Consider the following 14980-nt stretch of genomic DNA (forward strand, 5'->3'; position numbering starts at 1 on the left):
CTTGCTTCTTTTTATGCATGCATCCCATTTGAATTAATTCCCCATTCGAGAAATTTGCATGTTCTCAAAATTTTCTTTTGGGCAATTTCTTGGGATTTCTCTCGTTCAAAAACAATTCCATTTAAGTGCAAGGGGGTTTCATATTTCCTTTTGGAATTATTAAAGATCATTCGGGATTATTGTTCCTCTTCACGTACCTTGATCACAAATAAACACAATTAGTATACAAAATTTCGATGCGGAATAATGTAGTATTGGTGCGGTGAGTGTGCTCGCACGTATATTGCAGCAGGGTTCTTCATGCTACCATCCGTCCCGTGTGAAACCATCGGACCCCACCTATAAATAGTGCGCGGCCTACTTGACTTAAGTACATTTCATTTTTCAGGATTTACTTTCACTCCGAGCTTTCTCCCCTCTCCAAGTTCCTAAAACTAAAACCCTAACAAGAACTCGATTTGACTTCGCTACTTTTTATTATTATTATTATTATTATTATAAGGGAGGTCCGTGAGTATCGTATAGGATTTGACAAAAGGCGAAATAAATGGTGCATAAGTCTCATTAATGAGAATCAAACCCAAGACCTCTTGATTCCGAGTTGATGTTTTATGCCCACCGCACTAAGATAAGACCCCTTGCAGTTCTAAACTTGTAACGGAGAGCTGTGCACAAGCCATGTGAAACGATTGACGTGGGAGATCTGCTCAAGGTTAAGAGCTAGGCCCAGAACGGCCCAACCATTCATGGGCCTGCCCCATGAGGAATCCCACAGAAGCCCACACAGGGATTTTATTATTTTCACAAATTTTAAAAGAATAAAATCTGAGAATTAAAGAAATTTTCAGTTGGCGCGGTTTCTTCTCCATTCTCTCTCTCTCTCTCTCTCTCTCTCTCTCTCTCCCGCCACTGCAAATCAATTGTCGCTCTTCTGATCTATTAGAAACGAGCTAAGGTGCCATTGTCATGCTAAGCTCTGCTCGTCCTTCCTTCGCTCCATCGGCCGAAGCAACTTCCGCCGGCAATCGGTTTCCTCACTGTCTGCTCTGAATTTTCCAGCAACCTTCAGTCCTATCAGTCTCCGTATCTGTTATAGCTTACTAGCTGATTCTATGGCAATTCGATGAGTGTTTTGGTAGGGAACTCGGCCGTCTGTGCGCTAAGCTTCTGCTTTTCGGAGCCGATTCTGATCCTAATTTCTCTTCCTATGGCAGTTTTCTCGGGATTGGCCCAGTGGATGAATTGTTCGGGGAAGGATTCGAGGGAAATACTTGGGGGAAGGATGACGATGCTTCGATTTCAGTCCAGGTACGTCTCCTGAGCACGTTCACTCCTAATCATTGATGTTTGGAGTACTTGTTAGCCTTAGTCTTTGGGTAGCAAATCAATTCATGATCTGACTTTGTTGCCCGTTTCGGTTTGCGCTCCGTCACCTAAGACTCGAATTCAGTTTGGTTGTAGGATCATCTCGTAAGTTGTGGTATACGTATTGTAATGAATTGATTAAAACTAAAATCATATCCCGAGTGAATTCGGTGCCACCCCATTAAGTTAATCACTTGTGATAATTCAGATGGATGTAGACTTTGAGCTTGAGTGATTGAAAACATACATTAGGAAGAAAATCATAGGAGGATCAATGAAAGATGTGAGATTGGTGTAAAATTTCTGAAGAGGATTGGCTGTGGGTAAGGTTATGATGCAGTGAAGCAGTAACCAGCGGAATAGGTAAAACAAGTGAGTTAACTATTAAGATGCAAATAGTTCGTCAGATTTAGATTCTCACGTCCACCCTGCTTTTTGAAGTGTTAGAGATGATGAGATAGAAGTCCATGGTTTAGAACTTTACTCTTTCTAATAGATGACGCGACTGAAATCTGTTTTAGATCTTCATAGCCCAGCCAACTTTTCTTTTATACATGGGGTAAATTGCGTTTTTGCTCAGATGTTGGTGATTATCAAGTACGGATATTCAGTATCAGCGTCCATAAATAAAATCTGTGTAAAATTCATATGCAATCGGTAGAATTTTCGCGTTTCTGATTAGCAGTCTTGCTCCTGCCTCCTGGCCATGCGGGAATAAAATTAAGATATGGCTAGAGCACAATGATTAGGATTTTAGTGTGCCAACGTATTGGTGATATAGAGGAGAAGCTGTCCTCTATCGAGAGAACCGGCTAGGGCAACAAGATTGATATCCAAGCGTGTAGTTCCTGTTATACAGTGAGGTTCACATATTCAGGCTGAATTAAGGCTTCTGATCTGTGGATAATTTGATGAGAACTTAGGTGAGAATGGGGAATCAATGAGATTTTGGAGTTAAAAAACATGACAGAACAATGTATGTGTTAGAATCAACTTTGATTTAAAAATGGGTGAACCTGAACCTCGGTTCAGGATAGCTAGCTCCCTTCTGTCACTCCATAAGTTGACCTACATGTGATTTATGGTTAGCATGAACTTGGATTTGGATCTTAATGTGAGACGGGGTATTGGAGATTGATCAGCCAGATGATGAGTGTCACAGGTATGAATCTACAGATTTCTTAAGTGGCACGTTGGTTTTCTCAAGGATATGGCCATGTAAAGATAACTTTCCAGAGGATAATTCTTGCCTAGACTATATCTTTACGTTGAGGATAGTGAGAGCTGCCTGAATACTATTGCATCGAAAATAACAGTCTCATGAAATTTAGCCACAGTCCTCGTTATTCTTGGTGTAAAGATCAAGTCTAGGCAAGAATATCCTAGTGCAAGAGTGCTCGGGCAGAGATGGACATAGAGCTTGTAACAGATTTGGCTTCCTGCCCTTAAGGCCTTGGGCCGTTCTTGCAAGACAGGGACAATTACTACAGCTGATCTCTGCTAAGGCCTGTTTGCAGACTCAAGAAGCAGAGAGGTTGAACTGCATTTGTCAAGCTGCTTCTTCTGCTGTGGTGCTAGCAGCTTCTTCTTCGACAATGCAGTTAGTCCCCTCTCCTCATTTCTTGGTTTGCAGGTATGTCCCTGGAACAGAGTACGCCATTTCGACTTTGCATTGGTAATGTGGGTGTAATCTGGATTTGATTTAGAGAATTATCAAAGTGGGTAGCCTCTATGGTACCTCAGGGGAAGACATGAATCCTTAGACGGGATGCTTAGGACACACTGAATAGAGGTTGGACATGATTGGACATTAATAGAACGTGGAACACTGTCATCTTCAGATCAGCCTTTCATAACTGGGGACAGAATGAATAGAAATCAAGGCACTTCATTGGCCAACATAAAGAAAGCAAGCTTCATTTTTTTTTTTGGGACCATATGCTGAATAGTATTAGCAGTGTATGAATTGAGGAAGCAAGGACTCATCTTCGTTCGGATTGAGGGAAACACAGGAAAATGGAGGTAAGGGGAGAGGGAGTTTATATGGATTTTTCAAAATTTTTATATTAGCTCGCAATCCCCTCTCTTTTCTTCTGTTTTCTTCAATCCAAACAATGCCTTAATGAAGAGCCATTGTTAGAGCCAGCGATTTGTTGAATTGTTGAAGCTGAATCTTTCTACTGTGGTGATGGCAGCTTCTTCTTCAACAGTGCAGTTGGTGTCCTCTCTTTCCTGATGGTATAGCATGCCTAATCCGACACTGCTGAATGCCTTTTCAGACACGCATTAATGTTTTGGCTGAAATCTGGATATGGTCTTGCAATAACGATCAATCTGACCTCTTCTCGTGCCACACGGAGGTTAGTGGCTCGTAGAAAAGAGCCTAATACCGGATTAAATATTTTCAAAAAACTATTTCACAAACTAGATTTTCATAAAAATATTAACTACTAAAAATATATATGTAAAGTCTAGTTTGGGAAATAATTTTTCGAAAATATTTAGTTTAGTAATAGGCTCTGTCAATGTTGTGGGTTCAACAAGCTAGGTCTATTGAAATTTCTTCACAAATTATAAAGTTCTTTCTCAAGGCTAAAGCTAGCAGGTGTTATACTTGCTGAATTGCCTCAGATTCGCAGTAAACTCATGGTCACTTCTCCAATCTTATTCTACACATAATGTTAAGTTAATTATCCGTTGCTGCAGCTTATCAACTATTACAATAAAATCGATCAGTAATTGCAACAGACAGATTTTGCTGTGAACAAGGTACTTTTTTCTTATTTCAACTTTGTAAAGAGATCGGCGATTGAGCAAAAAGTACTGTCTCAATTCACCTCTTTGAACTGTTTTAGTTAAGAACCGTCTACTGATGGTGGGACCAAACCGCTTTTGAGCCGTCAGCCGACAAGATCACTATAGGCAGCTAAGTGTCTCAGTGAACCTTGACGCTGCAGCCAAGCCGCTGATTATAGCTCCTTCGACGTTGGGACTGACACAAAAATCTCCACAGATGGCCAGTTTCTTCGTCCCATCCCAAAGACACTTCTCTTCTCCAGCTACGCTAGTCAATGGAAAAGCACTGCCCCTATGAATAGGCCCGCAAAAACAAATAAGGTCACAGTGGGGAAAACCCTTTATTTTGCTCGGAAGTGCTTGCAGAATTCAGCTTTCTTAGACAGACATACCATCTATGAGCTTTCATGAAGAAAGGCTGGGGAATATCCAGTCTCGTGCTTTGTAGTTCTCGGAAGAGTTCTTCTGCAACTCTTGTCAGCGTTGTCTGCGAGGGCTTTGTTAGTCCAGTCTCGGCTATAATTCTCTCTGCATACTCCCGAGTCGAGTGCAACACCCATCTTTCACTGAAAGAAAAGCGTAAAGCTTTTGAATGAGTTGATATTGTGAAGAAAACCGAAACCCAATAGCCTCGTCATAATATGAAACATGAACCTAGATGTGGATCGCCCTGGTTTGGAGCTGTCGCAGTGAGCCCAGCTTAGAACTTTGGAGTTCCTGAATGTGAAACCCTTCACTGGTACCTGGGCATCATTTGATTATGGATAAAATTCGATCAGCTGAAATCTCAGGCAGATATAGATTCAGTATTCAAACCTAAGAATTATCATAGATAAAGGTACGAGACAGATGATGAAGCTTTAGCTTATCTCATGGTGAAAAGTGCGTCTTAGTTTCTTACTGAGGACAAGGGCTCTGCAAATGCTAGCATGAGGGCGAAGCATGGACTAACAGGAATATCTCGAACCTTCACTGACAAACTTGGCATCGGACTTAAATCTGCACGTAGTATATGAGAAACCGAGGGTCAAACATTATCAGCATTACTTCCAACAAAACCTTTCTGCCATATCCAGAGCCACCTTTAACATTCATCAAAGCAAAAACATCCTGTCCACTATACGATAGAGTCAGTCCTCCATATATCCCATTTTCACTTCAAGACAATTGTTTCAAAATAGATTAAGGGGCTTGTCTTGAGAACCCAGGGATTGTTAAATCAGATGTTTGACCGCTTAGGGAGTGAGTAAATAAACCGAGAGAAAGGGATGACAGTGTTTGATGTTCATCGGGTATAGCTGCCACCTAAATGCAACTCAAAACCAGCTTCCTAAGCCGAAACGTCAACTGATGAGATATTCTGAAATTATCCGAATTCCAATAAAGCTTTATACCCTTTAGATGACATTATATGCCAAATCTTTGCTATAAAATCAGCTCGGTATTTTTTATCACATGATCAGTGGAGTTCCTGCTGTCATCTGTCCACAGATTTTCATGCAAGGAAATTCATCACCAAAAAACAGATCCCTGTTCAGTAAAGTTCCTGGGATTTGATCGTACCTAAAGGTGGAGGTCTTCCTGTTACATTCGTAAACCTCGAAGAAACTACATTCTTGTCCGATGCCAACACTCCCCCGAACTGCCCGTGATTTGTTCCGTCTAAGCCCATTACTCTCCATAGGTTTTCTTTCTCCAACCACTCAATCTTCCCAACACCAACCCCGAACTTGCACTCCACACCTGAGAGTAGAGGAAAGGGGAATAAAGAAGTTCTCGTTCTTCCTTCCTGTTGTCATCTCAAATGCAAGTGAATCACTCGAAGGTGAGATTGTTGAGTTACCTGGCTCACTGCAGAGTGACCTACATATAGAATTCATTCCAGGGACACCCACATATCTTTTCTTCAATGCTTCCTAAAATATGAATTCGATAACCGAGGTATGTATTAAAAGAAATCATACGAGGGCATGTGATCTTTGTTGGCAGCCTACTATAGATATGCACTTTTATCATGAACTCGATGAGGACCTGCTCTGCATCGACAAAGTTATTTGTGAGGCAGTCGAATGATCCAAATTTCACTTTCCACTCAGCAACAAGACCCCTGGATTCCCATTCGCGGACTAGACTCATTACATCAGTGGCATTGCTTAAGGTGAAGCATGGAGCGCCATGATCGAACAAGAGCTCCTTTCCGTCTTCCATTGTCTCTCTAATCAATGGACAAGACGCAGATGAGCCATGAAACACCATTCTCTTTCAGCTATATGCAAAGCAAGCGATTGAGCTGAGTGCAACTCTGTACGTGCTATCATAAATCAGGGAGCAGTGAACAGAGTGTTTGAAGGAGGAGAAGCGAACCTTCTTTGAGACATCCGGCCGCCGGGGCCTCGGCCGGACTCGAAGACGGTGACGGAGATGCCATTCCTGGCGAGCGTGGATGCACACACCGCCCCTGATACTGCTCCAGCGATCAACCAAAATCAAATTCCGGCACCTCACATTGGATTAATTCAGACATAAAATTTGAATTTAATAAAAAAAAAAATGCAAGTGGATGATGAAGAAGAGGAAGGGAAGAGGAGGAATTAGGCGGCATTCTCACTTCCACTGCCGACGACGGCGATCTTCCTAGCAACGCCGGCGATGGACATGCTTGTCTCCATTTCTCCTCACCCCCTCTGCTAAATTAGCGACATTTTCGTCGATGTCTTACCGAACTACAATGGTCACTTTCCGCTTACGTGCCATCCTAAGGACCGCTCGTAGATTGAATAAAATAGAGTTAAAACTGTCATTTTGGTCCCTACGAAATTGCCGAGCCCTCATTTTGGTCCTTCTAATTTTTTTGCCATCAATTTGACCTAACTTGCCTTAATCCGTTAACCAAAACAGTCCGATCGTCAAATCTATTGACGGAACCGTGGCACCCTCCTGATCGTCAGGATGCAAAACCAAAATTCCCTTAAAATGATTCATTCGTACAGCCTAAATAATCTCTTACTACTCATTTCAGAATACTTATTTATTTATGATTGTTTCGGGATACTTTTTATAGCGACATAAGATTTTGGTGCCCTTTTATCCTTACCTCCGTGGGATTTTACTTTTTCTGAGATTCAATAGTGTTAGATTTCTTATTCGGTACTGTTAGATCTCACCCTGGAAAATGGTCACCATAATGTTGGGTCGATGGTGGAATAATGTGATTGCTAAGTGATTATGATCTAAGGAATTTGTAGTCAAAAGGGGGATGGGACCTAGTTGGTTGGTTGCTATCGGTCATGGGTGTCATTAGGAGATATGTTATTGTTATTGTTATTATTTATTTGTTTATTATTATTATTATTATTATTATTATTTTATCAGTAAATATTATTGTTTTTATTTTCATTAATAAGAAGTTCATATTTCTTTATTTTCCATAAGTATATTCTCTTGAAATTATGTTCATGAATCCGTTTCGTAGTCAATGAAAAATAGTAATACTATAGATGATGATAATAATGATAATATTGTGGTCGTTATAAATTCAAAAATTGGACGCTCCTAATTTTTTCGTTTGGCGCCAAGCCTGCTAATATGTTGTCGACTCAACCTTTTGGAATGAATTATCAGATTGGTAGCCACAGGCCAATCTGGACGTTTTCCACCCTATGTAAAAAGACAAATAAATGCCGACGCGATTTGATTCGAGGAATTCGATTACGTATTCTTTTTAAATATGATTTTGATTTTCATGTATAAAGAAAATTCATGATTTAAAAAATAATAATTTTGTACTTGATAAATTGGTTCAACTAAATCAGTCGAGCACATTTTACTTTTAGATATCAAGGTGAGAAAAAATAAATAAACAAATTACCATTCTGAGAAGTTATTATTGGTCTGGTCAAAATCCTGTCTCCTTTTCCTTTTTCTTCCCCTACGTAGAAAGTCTATCCTTCTCCATGTGGTGTTTGTATGTGGAAAGTCCACATTCAATTTAAGAACAACTCAGAAACTTCCATATATCTTCCTATGATTACATTCAATATTTGTATCCATAATAACGAAAAATGCAAAAGATATAAATTATAAGAAAAATAAAGCCACGTAACTTAATATGAGGAAGCCTTAACGTCTTCAATGCATTTGTAAATCTTTATACGATCCTTTCCACCAATTGATATTGAAGTGGAGATTAAACTCATATAACCAAAAAAAAGAAAAAAGCAAGAGTTTTTAGTTAAAATTTTCATAGAAAAATCAAAGAGATTGTAGTACAGTAACGCACACCATTGCTTGATAATTATTAAGATTTTTATTTTATTGTATTAAATATGAATTTTTTCTGTAACTGAAAAAGAAATTATGATAACTTATTATTATTTTATGTTTTTTGGCAATAACATTGCAGTTCTTGAGAGGCGGCCATGGAACATTTTCGTCCATGTTTAGCCTGCTCGAGCATGTTTAAGCACTAGTTTCTTTGTTGATATGGTTGCAATTGATTTCCCTAGTTCAAACATAATATTGTCGCATCCTATATCTTATAGTGCAGAGAAAAAGACATTTTCCCAGGTGCCATTATCCCTTGTTTGGTGCAGGTGTTGGACCGCGTCGACATGCTGTTCAATAGGCATAGGGTGTGGGATACGTCGAAACGTGACAAAGACCAACGTTCTCTTTCAAAATTAGCCCTTTGGCTTCACCGTTGATGTTAACAACACACTCTTATTACGCATTTGCTAATATAAGCTTGTTCGTCTTGGTGGTTTCTACCCTAACGACGAGGCGGTATTAACGAAGAATTTTCTCCAACATTACCAACAGTTTGAAAGGACTTATTTACGGTCGTTTGCAGGCACTATCTCTGAGTCTGAGGCGGTCGTGGAATGAAGGGGATAAGTGTAGTGTGTACATTCTTGTCATAACCATTTTACTGTGACGTTCCTCATGACATGACACCGACATAGGAAGGAACTTTGCTCATCATGTCTTACGTTGTTGAATTGAGGTGGGAACTGTTACCTATGCGGCTTCTGACCTCTTTTCCGTTGCTCTACCAATGATTGCCGATCCCTTCCAGCATAAAACTACTACAATTTCCATTTTGGGTTTAGATTCGTTCATATTTGTAGCTGGGGAAACCCAAAAAAAAAAAAAAAGAAGCAATTATGGGGTATGTGGTTAAACAATATATTATTTTTTTTTCCGATCATAAGGGTTAGACAACAAATTTAAAAAATTCTCAGTTGAAGATATTACTGCAGTGCATGAAACCGGTCGGTCTCATGGCTGGGGTCGGGCGCCCGACTGAGATTGATATCATACGGTGATTTCATTGAGAAAAAAAAAAATTGGAGGAAGCTCGTGCAGGTTCAGAGTAAGTGTGGGGAGGGGTAGTCCCGTGTGAAACGTCGAATGGCAAAAGTCCAAGGGAGAGACTCTTCAAATTGTCCTGTCCTAGAGAAAATGAAGTTTATGACATTCAAATCTACCTGGCTACTCTGTCCAAAAAAATAATTAAAAAAAACTGCGATGAGCCACTCAAGACACGTCACGCCCTAGCTGAAATCAAGAGACTTCAAGTTCGATGCTATGTTTTGAGAATTTCTCATACTTCTCTATTTACTATTTCTTTTTATATGTGTTAATGGATAAATCTTTCTAACTAAGAAACTTTTCGCTCATAAGACTCGAAATCGAAACTTTACTTAAAAAAATAAATGTCGAATAACTTGAAACAAAGCTGGTTGGTAATTACTTCCTTATTTCATTTGCTAAGCTTAGCGTCCTTATAATATAACAACACGAAAGGAAAAATATTGAGACAAAATTCATACCTAATATGACTAGGACTCTCTTTGGTAAATGGACAAATTACCCTAAAAAAGTGGGCCTTGCAAAATTAAATTATATGGAGAGATGAACGATAAATGTGATGATCCTAATCGATGGGTGCCGATTTAATATATATGCGCGCATATATATATATATATATATAGATGTTTATATTATGATGTGTTTGGTTTTATGGTTAAATAGAGTTGATTTTGATTTTAATTGAGTTGTAATGATTGTGTTATTGAATTATGAGAAAAAATAATGAATAGTTGAGAGAATTTTAGTATTAAAAATTGAATTGAATAATTAAAAAAATTGAAGAAAAAAATAATTGTATTGTTGACTTTTGTTGTATAACGAGTAGTGTTAAAATTTTAAAAATCGACCCTAAAATCAAACGGTTATAAATATTTATATATCAGTCATGAGGCGATCTATATATATATTTTTTTTCGATTACAAGGGAGGTTCATGGATTTAATATATTGAAATAAAAATTTTAAATATCTAATAAAGGGGCACGAGTAGTCTCCATAGGTATCGAACCTGACATCTCTTGATCATCAAGAGAGTGGTGCATCACTGTATAATTCGCTCTTTTATATATATATTAAATGTCTATGTATCTGCCACGGCCGTGTGGTGTACGCGAGAGAGAAGAGGAGAAATTCAATCAAACGACGCGCCATCTGGTGGACTTTGTAAGGCCTTCCACAACCTCTCCGCCTGCCTCTCCCCTAATAGCTTCGTTCTTCCTCCCTGCCCATCGTCTTCTCTCTCTCTCTCTCCCTCCCCCTCCCCGCGGCCCCAGCCCGCCCCTTTTCTCTGGCGTTCGGCTGCTTCTTTCCTCTTCATTTGTTCTCTCAAGCTCCGCTGTTGCTTGTTCTTCGAGGTGAGCTCAGATGGGCAGCTCTTGGTTTCGGGTCTTTAGCCTGAGATGACTTGCTTGTTTATATCGTTGACTGACTCTGTTCCGTTGATGGAGCATGTTTGGTGATGTTTGTTTCTTGTCTTTATTCCTCAAAGTTTGAGCCTTGTCGTATCAGTTTGCTTATGTAGTGAGTTTTCTTTTGAAGACTGTCGTTTTACGTCTATGACCAGTTGGATGCTGAAATTATTCACAGTTTTAGTTGATCTGTTGCTAGCGGAATTCGGAAAAGTTACGAGTTTGTGTAAATATAGGAACTCTCTCTTTCACTCGCATCAAAAGAAAGTTCGATCTGCTTAGTTAGTGTTTTAATGGCGGCCTCTTTGCTTTTTCTTTTTTTTTTTTCCCGCCTTTTGTTTCTTTTACAGATGAGATATTTTGCAAGACATGTGCACCCACAAGTTTTAAGGTGGAACTAAAAGGGCCTTGTCGGGTACATGGAATTGGCTTGAAATAAGAGGTTTATCACCACAAGCCTCTGAATTTATGCGTGGCAGAAAGTTATTAACAATTTTAGTATTGGATTTGTTTCAACAGCAATCAGTTCAGTATAATGTTCATCACAATGAGCTTTACTTTTGCAGGATTTTGAAGCACTCGTGGTCAATTTACATAGAAAGGTCGGCGGCTGGTGAATCACGTAGTGATGACTTGTTTCTCTTTCTTGTTCAGTCGAAAGCTGGATTCATCTTCAAAATTCTGCTTGGAAGTAGATGAAGGTAAATTCCTGAACTGTTCTTAACCTGCAAAACATAAACATTTTATGAGATTGTTAATGTCTCAGTTCCGAGTTTTACCCCTAAATACATGAATAATTCTCAAGATTCATTTTGATGCGCCATTTTCGTAGAGTGGATTCATGGAAAGACAACATTCTAAACATATATTGGATGTTCACAAAAGTTTCAGGCATTCACAATGTTAACTTCTTCAGTTACAAGGAATTGAGGCGCACCACTGATGATTTCAGTGATTCCAATAAGATTGGGGAGGGTGGTTTTGGCTCAGTATACAAGGTACTTTTCACGATCTCTCAGTTAAGAGAGACGAGTATCCTTTGCTTTGTCTGCTAGTGGCATCACTTTACATAATCTTGTGGTTTACCAGGCACGACTCAAAGGTGGGTTGCACGCTGCAGTGAAAGTTCTTTCGGCTACATCAAGCCAAGGTGTTGATGAATTCGTGACAGAGATCAAAGTGATCTCCAAGATTGCGCATGAGAATCTAGTTAAACTCTATGGTTGCTGCGTGGAACATGACCAGCGAATACTGGTGTACAACTATCTGGAGAACAACAGCCTTGCACATACTCTTCTAGGTAACATTTTTTAAAATCGCATCTCTTTATGCTTTCTTCATAGAAATAAGCCATCCAATAGTGATTCCTTATTCTCTTTTATTTCTGAAAATTGGGATACATTTTTCTAGCTTCTTCTTTTTTTTTTTTTAAAGATATGAGAAAGATACGGAAAACTGTAGAATTGTACTTTATGGGATGAATTGGATTATAAACTGCATGCTTATGAGCAATGTAACACATCTTCTTTTCGAGTTTTTTTAATTATGAATTACAATGTAACACATCTCTATCTTTGTCTTTTGATCTCCTATCTTTTAAGCAAGTAAAAAATGAAAACCGCCAATGTTTTTTAGGAATCAAATGGGTTCACATGTTGGGTTTCGTTATATGCAACTCGGGCATTCTTAATTGGATTTTACAGAGTCTCATGTACTGAATATTCTGTCAACTTTTTTATATGTAGGAAAAAATCCAAACAATATACAGTTCACTTGGCGTACAAGATATAGAATTGGCATTGGGGTTGCAAGGGGCCTCGCCTACCTCCACGACGCAATACAGCCTCACATTGTTCACAGGGATATCAAAGCGAGCAATATTCTCCTCGATAGGGATCTGACGCCCAAAATATCTGATTTTGGCCTTGCCAAGCTCATTCCAGCGAACATGACTCATGTCAGCACCCGGGTTGCTGGTACATTGTGAGTATCCTAATGTCATTTGTCCTTAAGTAAGTTTTCTGTTAGTGAAATGTTCAATTTCCGGTATAATTTGGCCATAGGGGGATGTAGGATTGGTTGCGTGCTCCGTCATGAAAAAAACTTATGCCTTCCCCCCCCAACCCCTTTGCTTACTGTCTTCTCGTTTCTCTTGCAGAGGGTATTTGGCACCTGAGTATGCCATAAACGGGCGGTTGACACGGAAAGCAGATATCTACAGCTTTGGGGTCCTCCTAGCGGAAATAGTCTGTGGGAGGAACAACACCAATACAAGATTACCAGTCGAAGAGCACTATCTCCTCGAAAGGGTATGGGAACTTCACGAGCGGAGAGAGCTCGTTGGACTAGTAGATGCATCACTAAAAGGGGACTTTGATGCTGAGGAGGCCTGTAGGTTCTTGAAGGTCAGCCTCCTCTGCACGCAAGACAACCCCAAGCACCGACCTTCCATGTCAACAGTCGTGAAGATGCTCGCTGGTGAGTTTCGCATAGATGACGATAAAATCAAGAAGCCAATCCTAATCACCGACTTCATGGATCTCAAAGTGCGGGGCCCACCGAAACCGTCGGATTCCAAGAGCACTTCCTATGCTGCTTCCTCTGCGTCAGAGAACCAGATGACTTCCAACTACTCATCGGATAACTCGGCTAGTGGTGGTGGGAATATGGCTTTCTCGGGTTTATTCAACCGGAGCACCTGATTGATTAGTTTCTTCCTCTCTTTTAGAGTCCCAGTTGTGGTTTGTTTATCGGGGCCTGGTCTTCCGGTGTAAAATTGTACATTCCTGGCAGTTCGATTTTCCGCGCGTGTTCCGTGCTAGAAATTGAACCTAGCCTGAGGTGCACTCTCCTTGTAAATCTACAGGTGGCTTGAATCAATTCTGATGTCTCCGCCCCCAATCTCCGGAACTGACACCTTGATGCCTATGGGACTTTCTTGAGGAGGAAGCAAATGTTAGGCTGTATGGAAATGGTTCGCTAAAGTAAAGGGTCCGAGTTCCGCCGACCATTATCTATGCATTTGGCAATTGCATACAGAAGTCGACTCACGTCTCAAATAAATGTCAATGATAGGTTGCTTTCCCTTTTTGAAGTTTAGTTTGGGGTGTGTATTTCCTAATATGCACGAGGTGGATATGGGCAGATAAGGGGGAGGGAGGGAGCATAGGAAACCTAATTCTAATTGAACTCATGGTTTCATGGTGCCGAGACGGACTTGTGGAGCATGTGCGTCGACCTTCTACCACGTCACGAGGAGCCCCGCGGGTTCAAGACGGTTCCGTCCACCGTAGATGAGGCCGGGAAGTGCAGCAATGATGGGCCTGGTCCTGGGCCAAGAGCCGTGGTGGCCCAAATAAGTGTCAGTGGGAGTCGACGGCCCACGGAGCCCAATCATTGCTTCATGCCTCGAGTAATATACGGTAAAATTTGCAGTCATATCAACTCATCTCCTTCTATGTAAAAATCGTACCACGCAGCCTCCTTTTAAGAAACCGTTTCGCATCTGTAGGACTGTCAGATTGGATTAACTTTGCGGTATTAAACATCATATCAGAAAAAATTGATTTAGTGACATACAATACAGGTAATGGTTCCTTAAAAGGATCGGATAATTTTCGCAGATAGCATGAAAAAAAGGGAGAAATTCAATGAGTACAAAGATGATGGAAAAGGGAATAGGTCATTATCCATGCACATAGAAATGCGTGGTCGATGACGGTTTTTTCGGTATGCACTGCGATATCCGAAAACTTTTCGCAATAGGTTCCGATTAAATCAATTCGAGCAGAGTTGGCCCACTAAAAAATAAAGCTCTTTTAATGTAAATTTTCTCCATTCACAATACTCAACCTAAAATATCAAAGAGAGAGAGAGAAAAAAAAAAGTCAAACCCGTTTAACCAATTCAAGTTGGTGTGGATAGCAGGGTTTTATCAAGGACATTCTATCCATTTGCCCTTAGAAAGGGTTAGTAATTATGATGCCATTGAATGCTTTCACCTGCTCTTCCCAACTAACTCATTCAATCCCAAAGCTCCAC

The 14980-nt window shown here is 40.1% G+C and overlaps 2 protein-coding genes and 1 long non-coding RNA gene across 9 annotated transcripts; 2 read left to right on the forward strand and 1 right to left on the reverse strand.

Moving 5' to 3' along the window:
• The first annotated feature begins 864 nt into the window (after window positions 1-864).
• On the forward strand, window positions 865-9294 carry LOC116214939. The gene is made up of 3 exons (XR_004158386.1): window positions 865-1135; window positions 1215-1308; window positions 8754-9294. It is a non-coding gene; the product is annotated as an uncharacterized LOC116214939 (long non-coding RNA).
• LOC116214699 (renalase) lies at window positions 3998-6922 on the reverse strand. Of its 4 annotated transcripts, none has more exons than XM_031550158.1 (9): window positions 6770-6922; window positions 6526-6625; window positions 6193-6376; window positions 6005-6077; window positions 5725-5904; window positions 5063-5160; window positions 4816-4904; window positions 4554-4727; window positions 3998-4465 (listed from the first exon to the last, which is right to left on the reverse strand). In XM_031550158.1, exons 1-9 carry the CDS (start codon window positions 6828-6830, stop codon window positions 4282-4284), a joined length of 1143 nt encoding a protein of 380 aa, XP_031406018.1. In that variant the 5' UTR covers window positions 6831-6922; the 3' UTR covers window positions 3998-4281. The 4 variants fall into 4 exon arrangements, with proteins under 4 accessions (XP_031406018.1, XP_031406096.1, XP_031406239.1 ...); XM_031550236.1 differs by having other exon boundaries at window positions 3998-4453; window positions 6770-6921; XM_031550379.1 differs by having other exon boundaries at window positions 6526-6661; window positions 6770-6910.
• A 1381-nt stretch (window positions 9295-10675) lies between the features above and the next one.
• Window positions 10676-13975, forward strand: LOC116192524 (cold-responsive protein kinase 1-like). Of its 4 annotated transcripts, none has more exons than XM_031521098.1 (7): window positions 10676-10694; window positions 11290-11381; window positions 11506-11640; window positions 11831-11937; window positions 12029-12239; window positions 12685-12922; window positions 13098-13975. In XM_031521098.1, exons 3-7 carry the CDS (start codon window positions 11568-11570, stop codon window positions 13639-13641), a joined length of 1173 nt encoding a protein of 390 aa, XP_031376958.1. In that variant the 5' UTR covers window positions 10676-10694; window positions 11290-11381; window positions 11506-11567; the 3' UTR covers window positions 13642-13975. The 4 variants fall into 4 exon arrangements, with proteins under 4 accessions (XP_031376958.1, XP_031376957.1, XP_031376955.1 ...); XM_031521095.1 differs by having other exon boundaries at window positions 10677-10694; window positions 11825-11937; XM_031521097.1 differs by lacking the exon at window positions 11290-11381 and having other exon boundaries at window positions 11825-11937.
• Window positions 13976-14980: the final 1005 nt, after the last annotated feature.

This window comes from Punica granatum, chromosome 1 (genome assembly GCF_007655135.1).
Source record: "Punica granatum isolate Tunisia-2019 chromosome 1, ASM765513v2, whole genome shotgun sequence".
NCBI classification, from domain to species: Eukaryota; Viridiplantae; Streptophyta; class Magnoliopsida; order Myrtales; family Lythraceae; genus Punica; species Punica granatum.